The following is a 17,868-nucleotide window of genomic DNA, read 5'->3' as shown; positions in this document are numbered from 1 at the left end:
GGTGAACCACATTTGGGAAGGTAGTAAGAACATCCCCAAGCACCTTATCATTTGGTTCCCACTGAGCTCTCACCTTGGCTCCAGAGGCAGCTGCTGTCCCCAGGCTGTGCCCGTACAGGGTTAGGCAGGGAGCTGCTTGGCTTGGATGCCCCAAAATAAGGAAAATGCCCAACTGCATGCAGATGTGTGAAATGTTGCTCCTTTGTGGTTGCCCACAGCCCTTCTGTCCAGGGCAGGGACCTGCCCTCTCCCCTCTCTGCAGAGCAGGGCCTATGGGGCTCTGGGTTGGCAGATGTACCATCAGCGCACTCGAGTTGCAGCAATCATCACTCATGACTGTTTAACTACCATGAGTAAGGTGTAAAGCCATTTCCTCTTGGTGTTACAGTGTTGGTTCCCTGCTCAAGCTGTTGTGTGAGGCAGGCAAAGGTACTGTACTGGAATTTTTTCTTGGATATTTTTCAGAGTAATTTTTCATTTTTTGTTTTCTCACTGTTTTTTTTTTTCCCCATAGCCAGGGTGATCTTCCCACCATTTTGAGGGTTAATTGACCGTAGGCAAAGGCTGTATAACTTTCAGAAATCCCCGTTATAATCTAAACAATGAGCTGTGCTGTGAAAAACACACAGCAAGACTTCCTTGAACTGTCCATCTGTTTGTGTGCTTTCCTTAGCCAGGTTTGATTTGGATTTAGATTTAGGAGCACGCTAGAGACAGCTCAGAACAGTTGCTGTCAAGGATGACCATAGGTTTCTGTGGGTGAGTAGCTGGAGCCTGTTAAAAAGCAAAGCTGCTGCAGCTTCCAAGATTCAATTGGTTAGTACAGTTTTGCAGGATAACTGTAGTGTGTCACAAGGAATCACACTGGACCTGTTCTTTGTTTTTCCATTTTCTTTTTCTTGACGGTCAAGCCAAGGAAGATGTTTTGCAGAGCAGGAGTGTGTATGCACCCTGAGCACTTGCTGAGGGAAGGTGGATGAAACCACATGTGAGTGGGCAGTTGTCTCTAGGGGTGGTTCAGTGCAGCAGTATTTAGATCTTCTGTCTGTATTTAATAATGAGAGATGAATGAACAGAAATGTTCTCCCTTACATATGCTGTTACACAGGATTTGCAATCATATAAATATGCAACTGGAAATAAATAGTGATCCATAGCATTGGTGGTATCAGATATGTGGCAGTGTTGCAGCAGACAGATCCAACTTTCTGTTACAGACAGATCCACAAATGTAGGATGTGGAACCTCTGGTCTGGGAGATAGTCAAAGGCTCTCTGGACATGGTCCTGGGCAGCTGGCTCTTAATGACCCTGCCTGAGCAGGGAGTTGGACCAGGGGAACTCCAGAGGTCCCTTCCAACTCCAACTGACCTGTGATGCAGCAACAACCTTTAAAAAGCAAAGCATTAGAAAAACAGACTCTTAACTCTCAATCAGCTGTGGATCATAAAGAGCTTATTACATCACCCAAGTGGGTGAGGCAGGGGGCTTTGTGACACTTTTTTGTTTCCTTTGGAACCTGTGGTAAGTTGTGCCATATACAGTGACTGTGTTGGATCCAGAGGAACAGGACACTGACTGCTCATGGGACAGTGGGGCTGGTGCCACCTTGACCCATGTGTTTCAAGAGTCATGTGCTGCAGGTGGCATGCAGGGAAGTGACTTGTGGCTGTTGATGGCATTTAATCTAATATGTTATGGGTACCTTATAGTAATTAGTGATCTTTAAGTATCTCTTCATTGTACCTGCCAGGGATTCTGTGTGTGTTTATTCAAATGTACGCTTAGGTGTTTTAATGCAGATCCAATGAAGTGGAGACGGGGGGGCTGTTACTCTGCAGATGTGGTCAGGCACAAAGAATGATGGGGTTTTTTCCTCCCTTGTGATTTGTATTTCCGGTAAGGTGTTAATTAGAGATCTTACTTACTAACAAACCAACTGCCTTGTAACTATCATCAGAGATTTTGAGTCTCTGCTCCTCTGCCTGCCTGAGGCTGGAGACCATCTGTCCACCTAGTGCGGAGGCGTTGGCCAAGTCCCCGTGCCCATCCCTGCACCTGCCATGCACTAACGATGCTGTTAATGAGTGGTGTTTCCAAACAGGAAGTCTAAAACCTATGGTTCTGAGTCTCATAGAGTTTCTGCCTGTGTGACTGTATTGTCTTTGGCACAGGGAAAAGGAAGCAAAACAACTTCTGAATGTTTTCATGGTTAGTTTTAGCTACCAGTCAGGTGTGCAGTCACTGGGAAGGTGATTAACCCAGGCACCTCAGGTGCTCTTAGCTCCCTTCTGGGGCTGTGCAGTCTCACTCTGAGCTCCCCTGTCTCACTTTGCCCTGTATGTGTTTATTTTAAGTAGCACAATTTTCAGTCACACATGTGAAGCTCCAGTCAAGGGAGGAGGAAGCAGGAGTTGCTCTCTTGCAGCAGGCTTGCTCTGAAAGCTGCTGTTTGTTTATGCCAGCTGTCCTGAGTGTTTAAAAGCAGCAGTCCATCTCCTTGGTGAATGACCAGTATATGCTTTTACTGGAGAAGTTTTAAAAGGGCGAAATATCTTTAAAGGAACTGCTGTGTTTAATCTTCAACAGCACCAAAAAGCAGAATCATGAGGTGTTTTTTTGGGCCGTGTGCTGCAGAATAGACATTGGAAAGCTTGTACAGGAGGGAAAGCCTGAGAGCATTAACAGTGCTGAGAATTTGGTAAGATCTTGAGAGAGAGAAAGCATAAGGCCCTCACATGATTTCATCTGGTTTGTGGCATAGTGCCAAAGCAGTTCTCAGTGTACCTCCTGGTGGGAGGGCACGCAGCTCCCTTCAATCTGGACTGTCAATATAGTGGAAAACTGTATCGCAAGGGAGATTGACTATTGAATTGTAACCCCTATTCTTATCCAAGCATTGATCATTATAGTATTTAATTTACCAGCATCTTTCCAGGACAGATTGACCATCATCTCAAATTCAGTAGTATGTCATCAGCATTTCCCTGGGACCCAGTTTGTGCTGAGTCTTCCCTTTACAAAGCCTTGTCGATATGGACAAAGTACTTAAATTATCTCTGTTCTGTTCCAGAACTGCACTTTGCACAGCCTTTTTCTTTTAAGTTGGAAAGAACCTTTCTGTTATTTCAGAATAATATCCACACAGCTGATAATTATAAAGCAATTATCCCAACATGGTTTATTCTATTACTGCTGTTCTAGTTCATTTTTTACCACAGGTGTAGGGAGATAACCTGGGCAGATTTGCTGAAGTCAACTGACTTTAGAAGGGGGGAAGAGAGAGTTTCTACCAAATTTTTGTCTCACAAAACTTGTGTCATGAAAGGAAGAGTATACTACTAGTGTAATTTACAGTAGTTATCCATACACATGCACTAATTAGGCTAAACCTGGAGTAAATTAAGCTGATAGACACTCTTTCCTGCAAAGTAATGTGGAAGCCCCAGTAGTTCTATGACACTGATCTGTGCAGTTCTCAGCTCAGAGCCTGTGGGCTGCAGAAAAACTGGTGATAAGCAGTTGTTTGGTTCTGGGACACCAGGTCAGTCCACACTCACTCACCCTTACCACTGCCTAGAAGAAAATCAATTATGAAAAAGAAAAAATAAGTTCTACCAAATTAATTGGTGAAAGTTTTGTATCAAAACTGTGGATCTTTCTGGTTTTCTTCATCTGCCATTAATACTAAAATGTCCTTGCTCTGGAGGAGGTAGAGATTGTTACGAATGGATTGACAGTGTTCTTTTGAGAAAGCCCTTGGTTTCTCAACAGTTAACAGTAATAAGATTGTCTTGGTGTACTGCACAGACACACTGTGCTCTGCTGCTCTTGGGGTGGCAGCTGGTTGGCAGAGCTGGTCTGTGGGTGAGGCACAGACCAGCTGTGCCATGGGTGCTGGCTAATGCTCCCAGGCCAGGCATGCTCTTCACAGGCAGGGTGTTTGTGTTCGTTTAGGCCACAGGGAGAAATCTGATCAGACAGCCCTGGAAAAATCTTAATGAAATTACAAATTCCAAGAAGAGGTATCTTTACAAATGTGTATTACTTCCAAATGCATGTCCCTACATCTCAGAGAGACAGCATGTTCTCTGTGCAGTACTGATACCATGCATAGTGTTGGTCCTGCTGATTAATATTAATTCTTGGCACCAATTTTCCATTTATCTATCCAGAGCTCCAGGGTTTCTACAGCTAAACCCTCTTAAGAGAGCAGTTGATATTTCAGGAGTCACAACAGACCGAGAAATTATATTCTATGGTTTCCAGCAGCTGAACTCCTCTAGAAAATGAATCAGTTTCTTTCTCAGGTGTCTGGTTTTCCTGTTGATGGGACAGTGAACAGAGAACCTTAGGGTTATGGGAAGGAGTCTGTCTGATCCCCGGCGCCGGCCAGTATTGCCGGGGTTTTTTGCATTAAACATGGAATGATGAATCGAGAGAGAGGGTACAGTTAACTGTAGCAGCATTTTTTGTTTTGTAAAGCGCATATTCACAAACACGGACGTGGTTCTGTGTCTGGGCAGTAGGTGTGGGTCAGCTGGCAACTGTTCCAGTGGAACGACCCGGGGAGCTGCCGGCCGGTCCCCGCCGAGCCGCGGGAGCGGAGCGTGCGGGCAGCAGTCACGGCAGCTCACGAGCTTCGCGCCGGGACGGGGGCCGCGGGATTCAGAAGACGCGTTCGGTTTAAAACTCATTAATGGAGATTCCCTGCGGGACGCATGTGGCTGAGGCTCCGTGGCTCCCCGGCCCGGAGAGGCCTCCCTGCCGCGAGGGGGCGGGCGGGGCCGGGCCGTGCCGGGGCCGGGCCGTGCCGGGGCCGGGCCGTGCCGGGGCCGGGCCGTGCCGGGGCCGGGCCGTGCCGGGGCCGGGCCGTGCCGGGGCCGGGCCGTGCCGGGGCCGGGCCGTGCCGGGGCCGGGCCGTGCCGGGGCCGGGCCGTGCCGGGGCCGGGCCGGGCGGGCAGGCGCGGCGGGCGCGCGGCCATGCACGGGCAGCGGGCGGCCGGCGGGAGCCATGCACGGAGAGCGGGCGCTGCTGCCCCGCCGGGACAAGGTACGGCGGGGACCCGGGCCGGCAGGGGCGGCCCGCGGGCGTTCCTCCGCCGGAGGACCCACTGTGGCCCCGACCCGGGGCTGGCCGGGTTCGGAGCCTCGTGTGGGCTCCGGGCAGGAATGCCCAGGTCAGGAGCGGCCGGTGCGGCCGCGCCTGCCTGCCCGGTTCTTCCCGGCTTCGCGGCGGGTACTTGGCGGGTTGGATTGCGCTGAAACAGCGTTTAATTTAGGTTTTTTGGCCATAAGTGGAATTTGTCCTTTGAAACTCGCTATTTTCCTCTCGCTCGGAGACACCTGCTCGCAGGGGTTGCCGCGGCGAGACATGCATGCGGGTGCCTATCAGGCTCCGTTTTTCTGTTAAAATCACTGACCGTAGTAGATCGGTTTCGTGGTAGGTTTCGCTGTTGCTGCTGTTCAAACAGGTGAAACACTAGGAATGACTCGGGTGTGCTGTACTGTACACTTGAACCGTGTGGCTTCTGCTCTCAATTACCTTCTCGGTCTCTTCACTCTCTAGCTAGTTGAGCCCCTACCCTTGTACTGACATCTCAGAGTGCTCGGTCTCCCAAGCTCAGGTGCTCTGTTGCACATTTGTGCTTGAGTTTTGAATTGTTTGAGGCCATTCAGTGGAGTCAAGTATGAGGGATTTTGCTTTTTTCTCAACTTTTACTAGATATCTGTAGAATACATGAAGCTCTCTTGATTTATACTGCCCCCTGGGCAGCTGAAAAAAGGTGCATTTTTTTCAGAATTACAATTCAGAATTACAATTTGCCTAGTTGGTTGACATAAAGAAGGAAAGGCTTTCTGTTGGTGAAGCTGCTGATTAGCACTCATGTTTCTCTCTCTCTGTGCTTAGATTGAGCGATTGGAAGTCAGCAGCTTGGCGCAGACCTCCAGTGCCGTGGCCTCCAGCACTGATGGCAGCATCAATGCGGACTCTGTTGACGGGACCCCAGATCCGCAGCGGACAAAAGTGGCCATCACACACCTGCAGCAGAAGATACTGAAGTTGACAGAGCAGATCAAAATTGAGCAAACAGCTCGTGATGACAACGTGGCAGAGTACCTGAAATTGGCCAACAATGCAGACAAGCAGCAGAGTGCCCGCATTAAGCAAGTGTTTGAGAAGAAAAATCAAAAGTCAGCCCAGACCATCTTGCAGCTGCAGAAGAAACTGGAACATTACCATCGAAAGCTGCGAGAGATTGAACAGAATGGGATCCCTCGGCAGCCAAAGGATGTCTTCAGGGATATGCATCAGGGTTTGAAAGATGTTGGAGCAAAAGTCACTGGCTTCAGTGAGGGAGTGGTAGACAGTGTAAAAGGTGGGCTTTCCAGTTTCTCCCAGGCCACACATTCAGCAGCAGGAGCTGTGGTTTCCAAACCCCGGGAGATTGCCTCCCTCATAAGGAACAAATTTGGGAGTGCAGACAACATTGCTAATCTGAAAGACTCCTTAGAAGAAGGCCAGGAAGATGGAACAGGAGGCAAGGCTCTAGGTGTTATTCAGAACTTTCAGTCAAGCCCAAAATATGGCAGTGAAGAGGATTGCTCCAGTGCCACATCAGGCTCAGTGGGAGCCAACAGCACAACAGGGGGCCCTGTGGGAGCTTCCAGCTCCAAAACAAACACTCTGGATATGCAGAGCTCAGGGTTTGATGCAATACTGCATGAGATTCAAGAAATTCGAGAGACACAGGCAAGACTGGAAGAATCATTTGAGGACCTTAAGGTTCGCTACCAGAGGGATTACACGCTGATAATGCAGACCCTGCAGGAGGAGCGATACAGGTATGTGCTGTGATATTTCATTTCACAATCCAATGCTGTAATTGCAGAGCACCAGAGTTGGGGTGGTAGTGCTCAGCAGGCTGTTCCCAGCAACCTGAGTCAAATGGATAGTTCTGTGGTCTTCTCAGGACTTTTCCCTCCCCGTTTTGCCTTTTATAAATATTGCTGTCTTGCTGCTCATCTCCCTCTCTGTACAAGAAAGAGATAATAAGGAAAAAGGTTTATTTCAAAGTGTTTTCAAGATAAAAAGTCAAGCCAAAGAGGTCTAATAAGGTGTCCCAAACCCAGGAGTACATTGATGCAATTCCTGTTATCAGACAGTGCTTTGCCCTGCAAAAATCCTGAAGAGGTCTGGGTCAAGGCAAATGAACTAATGTGGACATGACTTGACTTTGCCTTCTCCAACACTCAGATCCATGTCTAGCAGAGAAAGAAACATTCCAGCTTTCTTCAGGTTCTCTAAAAAGACATGATCTTGCCCATGTGCCAAAACTAAGATATCCCTTCCCTTCTCTGCTCAGCCCACAGTGGTAGCACTCAGGGAAATGAAGTTGAATTAAATGTCAGATACTGACAGTGCTCTTGTCGTGGAGATTATAGGGCTCTGGAAGCAGGTAACCCATGTTTCCATCAGCCTTCCCCTCACTGGAAAGAATGGAAAGGTGGAACAGTTGTTGCAGTACTGCTGATCCCTGATGAAGTCACAGGGGAGAGGTGACAGTGGCTTCAGGAAGGCAGCCTGCCAGGCTGCCCCCACCGCCCTGCTGAGGAAAGCTGCCCATGGAGAGGTGCTGAGGGAATACTTCCCTTTCCTTGCTGGGTGGGAGAGGCTCTTGGCAGGCTGCCCTGTGCTGTCCAGCAGAACACCTAACATCCTCCTCCTCACATGCTGGGAGCAAGGGCTTTACCCCAGGCTCCGAAGGGAAGAGTTACTAGCTGCCCTTCTGCAGGCATCCAAGACAGTATAGTCTAAGTCAACAGGGTTCTTAAACTTTAAATAATAAATGCAAGGCCCAAGCCCTCATTCTGGTGAAGGACAGCAGGCTGTTGTCATGAGGTTCTTTATGGCCTTCATGACTTCACCAGGATGTGAAACACAACCTGGAAGACACAGCAGAGCTGCTGGAGGCGTGGACAGACTTGCTGAAGTGCCCTGTGCCACTTGCTGCACTGGTTTGTGCAGTGTAACATGGGGTTGCCCTACAGCTCTTTAGACATGCTGATGCCAAATCATTGGAAAAACTCTGGAAAAGGCTAGCCTGCTACGATCTGGTAGAGACAGCAGGCTTTCTGTGTGCTTTGCAGAACTTGGGCAAACAAAGCCAGACCAGCACCACTTTCTAATCCCGCTTTGCAACAATCAGCAGTTTGACTGAAACCAGCACCCAGCACAGCAGCTTTGGTTCCCAGTGCCTCAGTGTCATCAAGTCACATCCCAAAGCAACATGGAGCTGGATCTTCTGCTCTGCAGCAGAGAGGTGCTGTTGTCTGTTGCTGTGTAGGTTGTTGTTTCACACATACAGCAGCAGCCATTCATGGTGGAATGCTATATGCAAGCACGGCACAGCTGATGGAGTGCCTGAAAGTACAATAGCAGACCTTGGGGACTGATGTGTGTTGTCAGCTAAACGAGCTGGCTACTGCCCAACACCTCTGGGCAAGGTTCATGTGGGTCCCATACTAGCACACCATGAAGTCATATCTGTCATGTGTTGCTAACCTTTGCGGAGCACTCCCCTGAGGTCAGCCCAGACCCCAAGCACTAGCCAAGGCAGCCTGGAGTGAAAAGCGGGGAGAATCTGCATCTGGCTTACAAAAGCTTAAGACAGTAATTTTGACCTGTCATTTGGAATGTTGATGCAAATTAATTAAAGGTGTGGCCTTTAAAGAGGACCAGTTAAACTACACTCAGTGCCCTTGTCTGTGTGGGTAACTGCATGATCAGCAAGAGCTCGTGGGTTAATCAAATGCAGATTCTTGTTTTTATAGCTTCTGTATTTTGAACCATCGCGATGATAAAAGCCAACATCACCCTAGAAGTGGAAGGTGATGTGATATGTCCAAGGGCAGAGGGTGCTGCTGCCTTGGCAGGGAGGGGTGGCACCTGTTCCCCAACTGGAACCCCTCTTGCTCCTCAGCTCCCTTCAGAAAAAGACTGAAAGAAGGGAAAGGAGGTTGTGGTTTGATGCTGGGAGGCTGGAGATTCAGATTAATCAAAACTGGCTTTAAAAGCTGTAAATACTTCCTAATGCTGCTCTGTTTATGGGAAGCTTTCAAAAACAAACACAGAGTTGAGTTAGAGCTTAAAAAAAAGACATTTTTGGAGAAGCCTTTTGCTTGTCGGGTGACACTGAGTGTTTGCATTGTACCTGGAACAAGGCACGTGCCATGACATTTTCTCACCTGGTCTTTGTCCATTTCCTCTTTCTTAGATCATCTACTGTTTTGCACGTTCTGATCTTCTTTTCCCCTCTGTGTCTGTGCAGTTTCTGTTTATCAGCCATGGCTTGCCTCACAGGTTTTCCATTATCTCCTTCATCTCCTCCTTCCCCTGTCCCTGCCTCCAAATCTTGTCTATCACTCCGTGTGGCTGCTGGTTTGCTAACCATCTCTGAGGCAGGGACTCAGTTGTCCAGTTGCTCCAGTTCTCCTGCCCCAGTGCAGGCTTGGCAGCAGCATGGCAAGAGGCCAGGGTGGGCTGTGCTGGCCCTGGAGCACCGCTCTGCTCCGCTGGGGCTGAGCCACTGAGGAAGGAAGAGTCTGACGGCACCTTGACTGTCATTGTTTTCTTCTGCACCAGGAGCAGGCGCTGAAATGGCTTGTTGCTTATCTCATCATTGGAAGGTGGCACTTGTTTACTGATACGAGCAGGGACTTTCTGTGCTATTGAGACTGAAATAAAGTTCCTGCTGAGTATTTTCATCTTGTGTGTCCTTTTAGGACCCTGTTTGTACATGGCAAAATCATAAGCTCACATATTTGGAGTGTGATCAGTGTAAGGGTTTGGGTTTCTTCCCAAGCTTGACAGCCTTGGAAAGGCCATTTAGGTCTCCCATGCTCCTGTCAGAAGAAATCCTTCAGCCAAAAGGCTGGTCACTAGTTCTTCCATTTGGGTTTTGATGTAGTCTAATTGTCTCATTCCAGTCTGTCCTCATGATGTGTTTTAAAATAGATCAAAGGAGCTAAACCTCTGAGGTCTGGGTGGGTTGGCAAGGCTGTTCTGGAGTGTGGCTGGGCAGCAGAGGCAACGTGTTGGGCCAAGTTGGTGCTCACTCAGCCAGGACAGCACCAAAACATCCCTGCAAAGCTGTCTGTCCTCCTTCCAGGGAGTCTCAGAGCTGGAAGTACAGGGATGTGTGTTGGTGTTGTAAGCAGCTCATGCTCCCTGTCGGGAGCAAGCTCTGTCCTTCATGTATCCTCTAGATAGAAGACTTGGAGCATACTACAAATAACTACTTGTTTTAGCTGTTTACTCCACTATTGGAAGCAGTGCGTTCAGTAGCATAAAGATGTATTTAGTGACAAATAAAGATTACATCAAAGTTTGTATGACATAGCTATAAAAAGAAAAAGGTCCATCTTGAGAGGCATCTGAAGACAGGTACTAAACTCACAGTCTACTGCAGAGGTCTTTGTAGCATTAGTTTGGTCAGAGTTTCTTTACTCACCATAGCACTGAGTGCAGATCACATGTCTTTTTTTTTCCTTTCCATATGCTGTATTAGCTGTGTATTTTGCAGCTATTACTTTAAAATGCCTTTAAACCACTTTTTACAAATGAGATGGTCATAGTTGTGTTTCTGAGCCTTTTTCAGACCACTTTCCCAATTCCCACACAGTGAGCCTCAGAAAACATGTGGAATTCCAACATGGCTATTTGAAATGAAGCATCCCAGCGATTTGCTGTGTCCATAGGAACAGCTCTGATGATCTTTGTGATACTTGTGACGGGCAGCATTGGTCTGCTGCACAGAGAAGTTTCTGGGCTGGAGCTTGTTTTTTTAAGGAGAAATGTCACATTTTAACTAGTAAAAAAGTAGTTCTTGAACTCCAAAGAGTAGCTTTCCATACATGACATGAAGTGGGATTTGATTATTCAGGGCACTGCTATATCACAGACAAGTTTAGTTTGTTCAGTAGACCCTGGCACTCATGAGTTAGAGGGATGTATTTCATCTTAACCCTTTTGACAGGTGGCCTATCCCTTTTATTTCTTTAATACTCCCACTTAAATGCAAACCAGCTTTCAACAGGGAAACCCTGGTTTTGGGCCCTCTAAGTCACATAAACCCCTCCTTGCTTTTTAAATTTGAACACCAATAGAAAGCAGCAGGAAAAAATTAATTTTCTAAATTGTAGATATTGGGACAAGAAGTGAAAAGAAGCTGAATGGAGGCTGTGTCATTTCAAAAATAAGTCAGGGTAGGTTAGTGGGGACAGGGGTGCGTTTTTTAAAATAACCCAGTTATAGCAGTTGCCTGACACAGTGAGTTCTGGAAGCGCAGGTGGTTCTTGGATGCAAACTGCCTCTGTTCTGGGGTTGAGCAGGGAGTGAAGTGTGGGTTGGGAACAAGCTGGTTCTTCTGCAGTCTTCAGGCCAGGAAGATTGGAGCCAACCCTTCTGCTAATCATGTTCTGTTTAAACTCATAACTATACGGATTTGCAGGGTTTCCTTATGTTTCCTGTAGATTGAGGTAGTTTTGAAGTTACTAAAATACAATTGTTTTTTGTTAGAGAATAGGATTTAAGCTGCTTGGCAACAGCTGCTTTATAAAAGGCGTTTATGTGAGAGGAGGTTAAAAAACACAATCATGCTATTTTCAGAAATGCTTACGTTTCTTGTTGTGTAGTAAACTCATTGGACAATTTTGTAATATGTGAACAAACTGAATATATTTCAAGTAATTGATGCTGCCTTTGGAGCTTGGAGTAGGTTTAGTTGTGATTTTTTCGTTGTTGGCAAGTTGTTGTTGGTTTAAGTTGTTGGGAACAAAGGACAGTATTAATTATCTGGGCTCCTTCTTCATTAGCCAGTCTTCACGTGGCCATTCCCTTGTCAGTCTTGGGAAACCATTTCTCTGGTGTGTCCTGGCACAGTTGCACAGCTCTTCTGGCACCTTTCTGGGCTGAGCCATGTTGGCTGGCAGTTTTCTTGGTCTCACTGCTGGTTGACCACATGTGTTTTACTGCTGCAAATTGTCATGCTGTGTCTGACTCCTCCTTTCTTTAAAGTAATATTGCCTTGGGAAACATAAATGAAAATTCTCTTCATACCTGTCTGTTAAAAGCAAAACCCCAAGACTGTTTTTAAAGGCTAGCTTTTGACTTCAGATTCTGAAACACCAAAAAAAAAAATCTTGAAAACAACGAGGAGCAGGATTTGTGTCTTTGTTTCAGAAGTTGCAATTAAATTCTTCATTCTCGATAAATAGTGCTTATTAATGTTGTGGGTTTTTTGTAGGAATTTAATTCAGGTGGAGTCAGAAGAAAACCAAAATTTAAACAAGGCATTATCTCTGTGGTTAACTCCTTAGAAATTTCTTGGTTATTAGTATCAAGATTCAGATGATAAGGGCTGTGTGGTAAGCTTTTTTCCATCTGTTACAACGAGTAGACAGTGGAAATCAGAGTGGGAAAAGCCCAGTGGCCACCATAGCTGTGCCCATACCTTTGTTACCATCAGAACTATCATTTAAGTTAATTTAAAACTCTCTTAGGGAGAAGCAAAACTGTATCTCTCAGAGTTGTTGTAACTCAGTTTTTTTTGAGCAACCCTCTTCCTCAGGACTACCCCATGTCCATTCACCAGGAGCAAACTGAAAAATAAGCCTGCAGGTTAGTGATTCATGTGTCCTTCTTACAATTAATATGATGGTATTTGCTTGTTAAGTTGTGTCATTCGTGGGAGATAAAGGAAAAACAAGTCAAAGATCCATGTGACTTCATGCAGAGATCAGACAGTAACAGCATGTTCTCTGAGGCATCAGTCACATGTCATTTCCTTGTCATTTTTATGCCCATTACTGTTCCAAGTGTAGATGCTTAAATGCTTAAGAGCTTATGGTATTAGAAGGGAGCTGATTGGTTTACACAGAAGTTTGGGGAATACCTTACTCTATTCTCATTCTGTCCTCCATTTCTTGCATCACTTGACAGTTACCATGTAATTTTATGTTTTCTCCAGGTTAGGATCACAGAGTTGACCTGATAGAAAGGACTTATTCCCAGCAAGAGGGTATTAGTGCTAGAGCATGCTGTGTGCTGGCTGAGGCAGCCATGCTGGTTTCAGTACACAGGCCATGGTGTTCATTGCTTGGTTGTCACTGGTGTCATTTTGCCGTCCTCTTCTCATTAAAGCCATTGTACCATGTGTTGTCATTTCTAGATGTGAAAGACTTGAAGAGCAGTTAAATGACCTCACTGAGCTCCACCAGAACGAGATCCTCAATTTAAAACAGGAGCTGGCCAGCATGGAGGAAAAGATTGCCTATCAGTCTTACGAGCGAGCCCGGGACATCCAGGTGGGTGACAGAAACAAGGACCCAAGTCCTGCCCTCTGCCTGCTCCCTTCAGGAACTCATTCACTTTTGAAGTACGCCTGCGCTTCAGTATTTGATTTTAATCCTTGTAGCTTTATTGCTAAACTGCTGCATTCCAAAAGGTCCTTACTCCATCTCTGACCCTCAGGTATCTCTCCAGGTAACCTCCTCTGTAAAGCAGGGCTGTGGCCCACACAGAGGGGAACCTGCTTCTCAGCTGGAGCAGAGTTTGTAAATCAGTTGTAGCAGGGGAGGAGCCTAAGCCCACTCTTTGTGCAGGCCTTTGTATTAGAGACTCAGTGGGCCATGACCCAAACACTTTTTTTACAGTAGTGCTCCCAGTATATGGGCCCTGGGGTGTAGTTCTGTGTCACTAATTTTACAGCAGTGGTCTGTAATACATCTAAGGAAAAATGGCTTTGTGTGTTCCCTGCATTCAGTCAGGAAACAATTATTTCTGTTGGCTTTGAAGAAATAAGGAGGTGTGTGGGGTATGCCCAGCCCCCGCCCTGGAGGGACGTCTGCTGAGATAAGGAGAGTGCCTAAACCTCCCAGCAGAACTCCCCTGGAAAGGGAACTACTCTTCAGTTACGGCGAGAAGACAAACCCAGAATTCTCTGGGAGACCCTATGCAGATCCTTTGTAACCCATTGGCCCTCACCCTCTGATACCCGCCCCCTGTATCCCTATAAAGCTAGCCCTCTGCCCCTGCGAGACGGAGAGATGTTTGTCCCTGGCCTCCCCTTCGCTGGACTAATAAAGCTCCCTCGTGCAGAACAGCTGTATGGGCCTCTCGTCTCTCTCCCTGGTCTGGCCTGGAGGCTGCCCTGCAGAGCTGAGCTGAAATCACGAGCTGACAATCACTGAAGAGCTGACAGCTTCTGCACAGGCCCTCCAGCTAGCAGCTGAGGGAAGACACGGGGCGTCGGGAAGATGATCTCTTTTAGGACCATCTCTCCAGACCAGTCACAGCTTCCTTGGTCAGAGCTACTGACCCCACACCAGCTGCCATAGAGGTGTTTTTAAAAGAAAAGTTACTTTTAGTATGTAAAGAAAGCTGTGAAACGGAGGTCTTGAAGTTGGAGGCCCTTCTACAAAGCAAAGCAACTGCTGACCCTTACAGAGAAAGGCCTATTCAGAAACAAGTCTCTTGTCCATTTTAAGTACTTGCTGTGCTAGTTTTAACAGACATCTCAGTTCTGATTGCTGATGGGAGATATTTGTAGTGTGAGCAGAGATTGTAGGAAGAGTTCTTTCCTTTTTCTTCCTGAGGTGTTTGAGACAGGTGATTTCCTCTGGAGACCAAGCAGGCTGTGCTGTTCACACACCTGTGGATCCAGCTGCAACTCCTGTTGCATCAAACGTTCTTCCTGGTCATTGCTGTTGGGGGCAGCTCAGCAATTCTGCCCTGTGCTTTCAGGGGTCTTAACCAAGGAGAAGCCCTCATGTTTCATTGACCTCCACAGACATGATGCAATGAGAAAGGTAACAGGTGACAATGACCTCGAAGTTAAATTTAATCAGTGTCTGTGGACAGTGGTACAATGGCCCCTGGCAGTGTAAACAGGAGGTTCTCCTCTGGGGGCGTGTTACAACCGTTAGGTTTTGTTCTCCTTTCTAAATTCAGATGGCAGGAAGATTGAATTGAAGTGGGGATTTCTCAACAGCTTTTTTTAATCTTCACTTTATGATTCAATGCTTTTAGTGTAAACTTGAAAGTTGGGACAGCCTATTCCTCAGCAGTGCTGGGGAAAAAGGAAGTGTTAAATTTTGTTGTATGAAAAACTATTTAAGAACATGGGCTGATGTTGCAGAGGAACAGTCGTGGTTCCTTTTTTGGTGATCAGTCTGGGAAAGACTGCTGCAGACTTGTATATCATATTTGCAGTTGGTATATGTGTCTGAAAAAGGTGACTCTGAGGGAAGATTACCGGAAATATTGTGACTTTGTATCTTCAAGAGCAGAAATCTCTCTTTGTGTTAACTGCCTGAAAACCTCTCTCCTTCTCCCTAGCCCCGTGTTGCATGTCACCGATGTTTTAGAGCAGGTTGGGTTGGTCCAGCTGGGGTTCAACCTGGTGAAAAGGTCTGACAAAATTCCCCCTAAGTCAGTGGGCCATTAGAGAGGTGGATTTGTGCAGGGTAGTCTTCTCCTTCCACCTCCTTTCATTTTGCCTCTACCTGTAGGCAGTTCCATAAACGTCATGCTTCTTACCCTTCTAAACATCTTTCCCCAGCCCTCGCATTGTGAGCTGGAGCTGTGCCAGTGCCACAGCTTGTTGCAATAGATCTTTCTCCTGCAATGGTAGCTGTGCAGTCCCAGCCCTTGTGCCCCTCAGACCTTTTCCTGAGCTCACAGCTCACTAAGCAAGCAGAACGCAGCTGAGCCTTTGGTAGTTATTTTTGTTGTATTTTGATGGTAGTTACGTTTTCATGTAGTTTTCTGCGAGGTTGCCTAGTTTTCTGCAGAGGGGTCAGATAAGCACAAGTGACTGCAAGGAAGGTGTTGGAATTTGAGATTCTGGGAATGCACATCCCAGAGGAGGATGAAGATTTCTGGCTAGGCACAGCACCTTTGTCCTCTCAGTGGCCTCTTGGAACCAAAGCTGAAGTGACCACGTGGCTGGGTAGCTCCCCCTTCTGGGCAGAAGCTGTGGGGTTGCCCAGCCTGGCATGTCCACATCGAGCCTTCTGGGTGCAGATGAGGTGCTGTGGTGTATTGCAGGCTGCAGTGCCCAGTCGGCAAGGGGCTGCTCACCTTGGACGTGGGATGTGGCACTGCTTTCTCTGCTCCCGCTGCAGGGCAGGAGCTCAGTGCATGAGCAGTGTGAGGTGTGGGGATGGTGGTCCTGGCTTGGCCCAGTTGGTGAGGTCACAGCTGTGCACTTCAGTGACCCAATATGTGCTCTTGTCTACAGGAGGCACTGGAAGCATGCCAGACACGCATCTCCAAGATGGAGCTGCAGCAGCAGCAGCAGCAAGTGGTGCAGTTGGAGGGGCTGGAGAATGCCACGGCCAGGAATCTACTGGGGAAGTTCATCAACATCTTGCTGGCTGTCATGGCTGTCCTCCTCGTCTTTGTTTCCACTGTGGCCAACTGTGTTGTGCCCCTGATGAAGACTCGCAATAGGACGTTCAGCACTTTATTTATAGTGGTTTTCATTGCCTTTTTGTGGAAGCACTGGGATGCCATCACTGGCTACTTGGAACGATTCTTGTCTCCCCCCAGATGATGGCGGCAGGAATGGGCTGCGCCGCTCCCTCCTGGCGCTCTTGGTGAGCAAGTGTGGCAAAGATTAGTCAGCAACTACTCTGCTGAAGTTTTAAAGTGTCTGAGTGAATTTGTTTACATTTAGAATAACGTTTTTTCTCTGCAAGATGCATTGCAATAGTATTTTTTAGATTTTATTCAAGAACTCTTTTGGCGAGAATCCTGGATAATTTTTATGTAGCATGGTTCTCTTTGGATGCAAATCTTAAGATTCTTTAAAGTGTACAAAAGAAATGAAAAAAAAAAATTTGGAGCATACCAATGGGCAATTTAAAATTGTGGCTTGAACTACTGTACTAAACCTGTCAGGAAGAAGAGAACGTGGTTAGCTTAAGATGAGCAAAGCTCAATCTAGTGCACAGCCTTGAACGATGGTACCACAGCAAACCTGTAACACTAAACTTTTACTGTGAAGTCTGCTCACATTCCATGTCCAAGTGTATGCGTTGAGTGGTTTCTTTCCTTAACAAGAGAAAAACAACAACGTGTGGATCCCTCTCCCAGCTCAGCATCTGGGTTCGCCGTTTGTGCTAACCTGACTTCAGTAACTTTCTGTAGGGCTGGCTAACTTGGCTGAGTGTATGGAGTGGAAGCCTCATGCCATACACAGTAACTGCACAGTCATGCTACAGTATTTTGAAGTAGTCCTTGAAATACTTATCTTTAAGCAGAAGCCCTTGGTCGCACTTTTAAGGTTTTTTTTAATATATGTATATTCGCAGATTTAAAAAAAATCCGAACAGCATACTTGAAGAGTGTAATACTCAAACTCTCAGTGCTTCCTTATTGTTTCTAATAGGATTTTTTATTATTATTATAATTATAATTATTATTATTATTATTGGGGGTTTTTTTGGAAGGGGTTGGGAGGGTCATTCCTTTTTTTTTCTTTCAAATAAAGAAGTGATGTTTTTAAATGAAGAAATGCGTGAATAATTGTGAGCCGTCTTGTCCTGAAGCAGTTCTGAGGAGGGCAGAGAGTAGTTTCTAGTGTCAGCCTGTCGAACACAGTACTGTCCATATGCCATTTATCTGTCCTCCTGAGCATGCAGATGCAGCATCATGGAAAACATCTGTCTTCTCCACACCTTTTTGTCATGCAGGGCTTTTTTTTCTTTTTCCAGATGTGAAGGATAGTATGCTTATATTTTTTGTTTGCATGTCGTCTCCCATTCCTGGTCTCAGGATAAGAGCAAGGAATTTCTGTTCATC

At 46.7% G+C, this 17,868-nt stretch overlaps 1 protein-coding gene across 3 annotated transcripts in view; it reads left to right on the top strand.

Moving 5' to 3' along the window:
• The window catches only part of TMCC1 (transmembrane and coiled-coil domain family 1), a 60,735-nt gene extending 43,288 nt beyond the window's left edge, over positions 1-17,447 (top strand). For all 3 annotated transcript variants that reach the window (XM_082289120.1, XM_082289121.1, XM_082289122.1), the window contains exons 2-4: positions 5,911-6,845; positions 13,232-13,367; positions 16,304-17,447. In XM_082289120.1, coding sequence (XP_082145246.1) covers positions 5,911-6,845; positions 13,232-13,367; positions 16,304-16,618 — 1,386 coding nt within the window. In that variant the 3' untranslated portion in view covers positions 16,619-17,447. The remainder of the gene's footprint in view (positions 1-5,910; positions 6,846-13,231; positions 13,368-16,303) is intronic.
• Positions 17,448-17,868: the final 421 nt, after the last annotated feature.

This window comes from Coloeus monedula (assembly GCF_965178545.1).
Source record: "Coloeus monedula genome assembly, chromosome: 11".
Taxonomy (NCBI): Eukaryota; Metazoa; Chordata; class Aves; order Passeriformes; family Corvidae; genus Coloeus; species Coloeus monedula.
The sequence above is the reverse complement of the archived record's forward strand: the minus strand, read 5'-3'. Positions and strand labels throughout refer to the sequence as shown.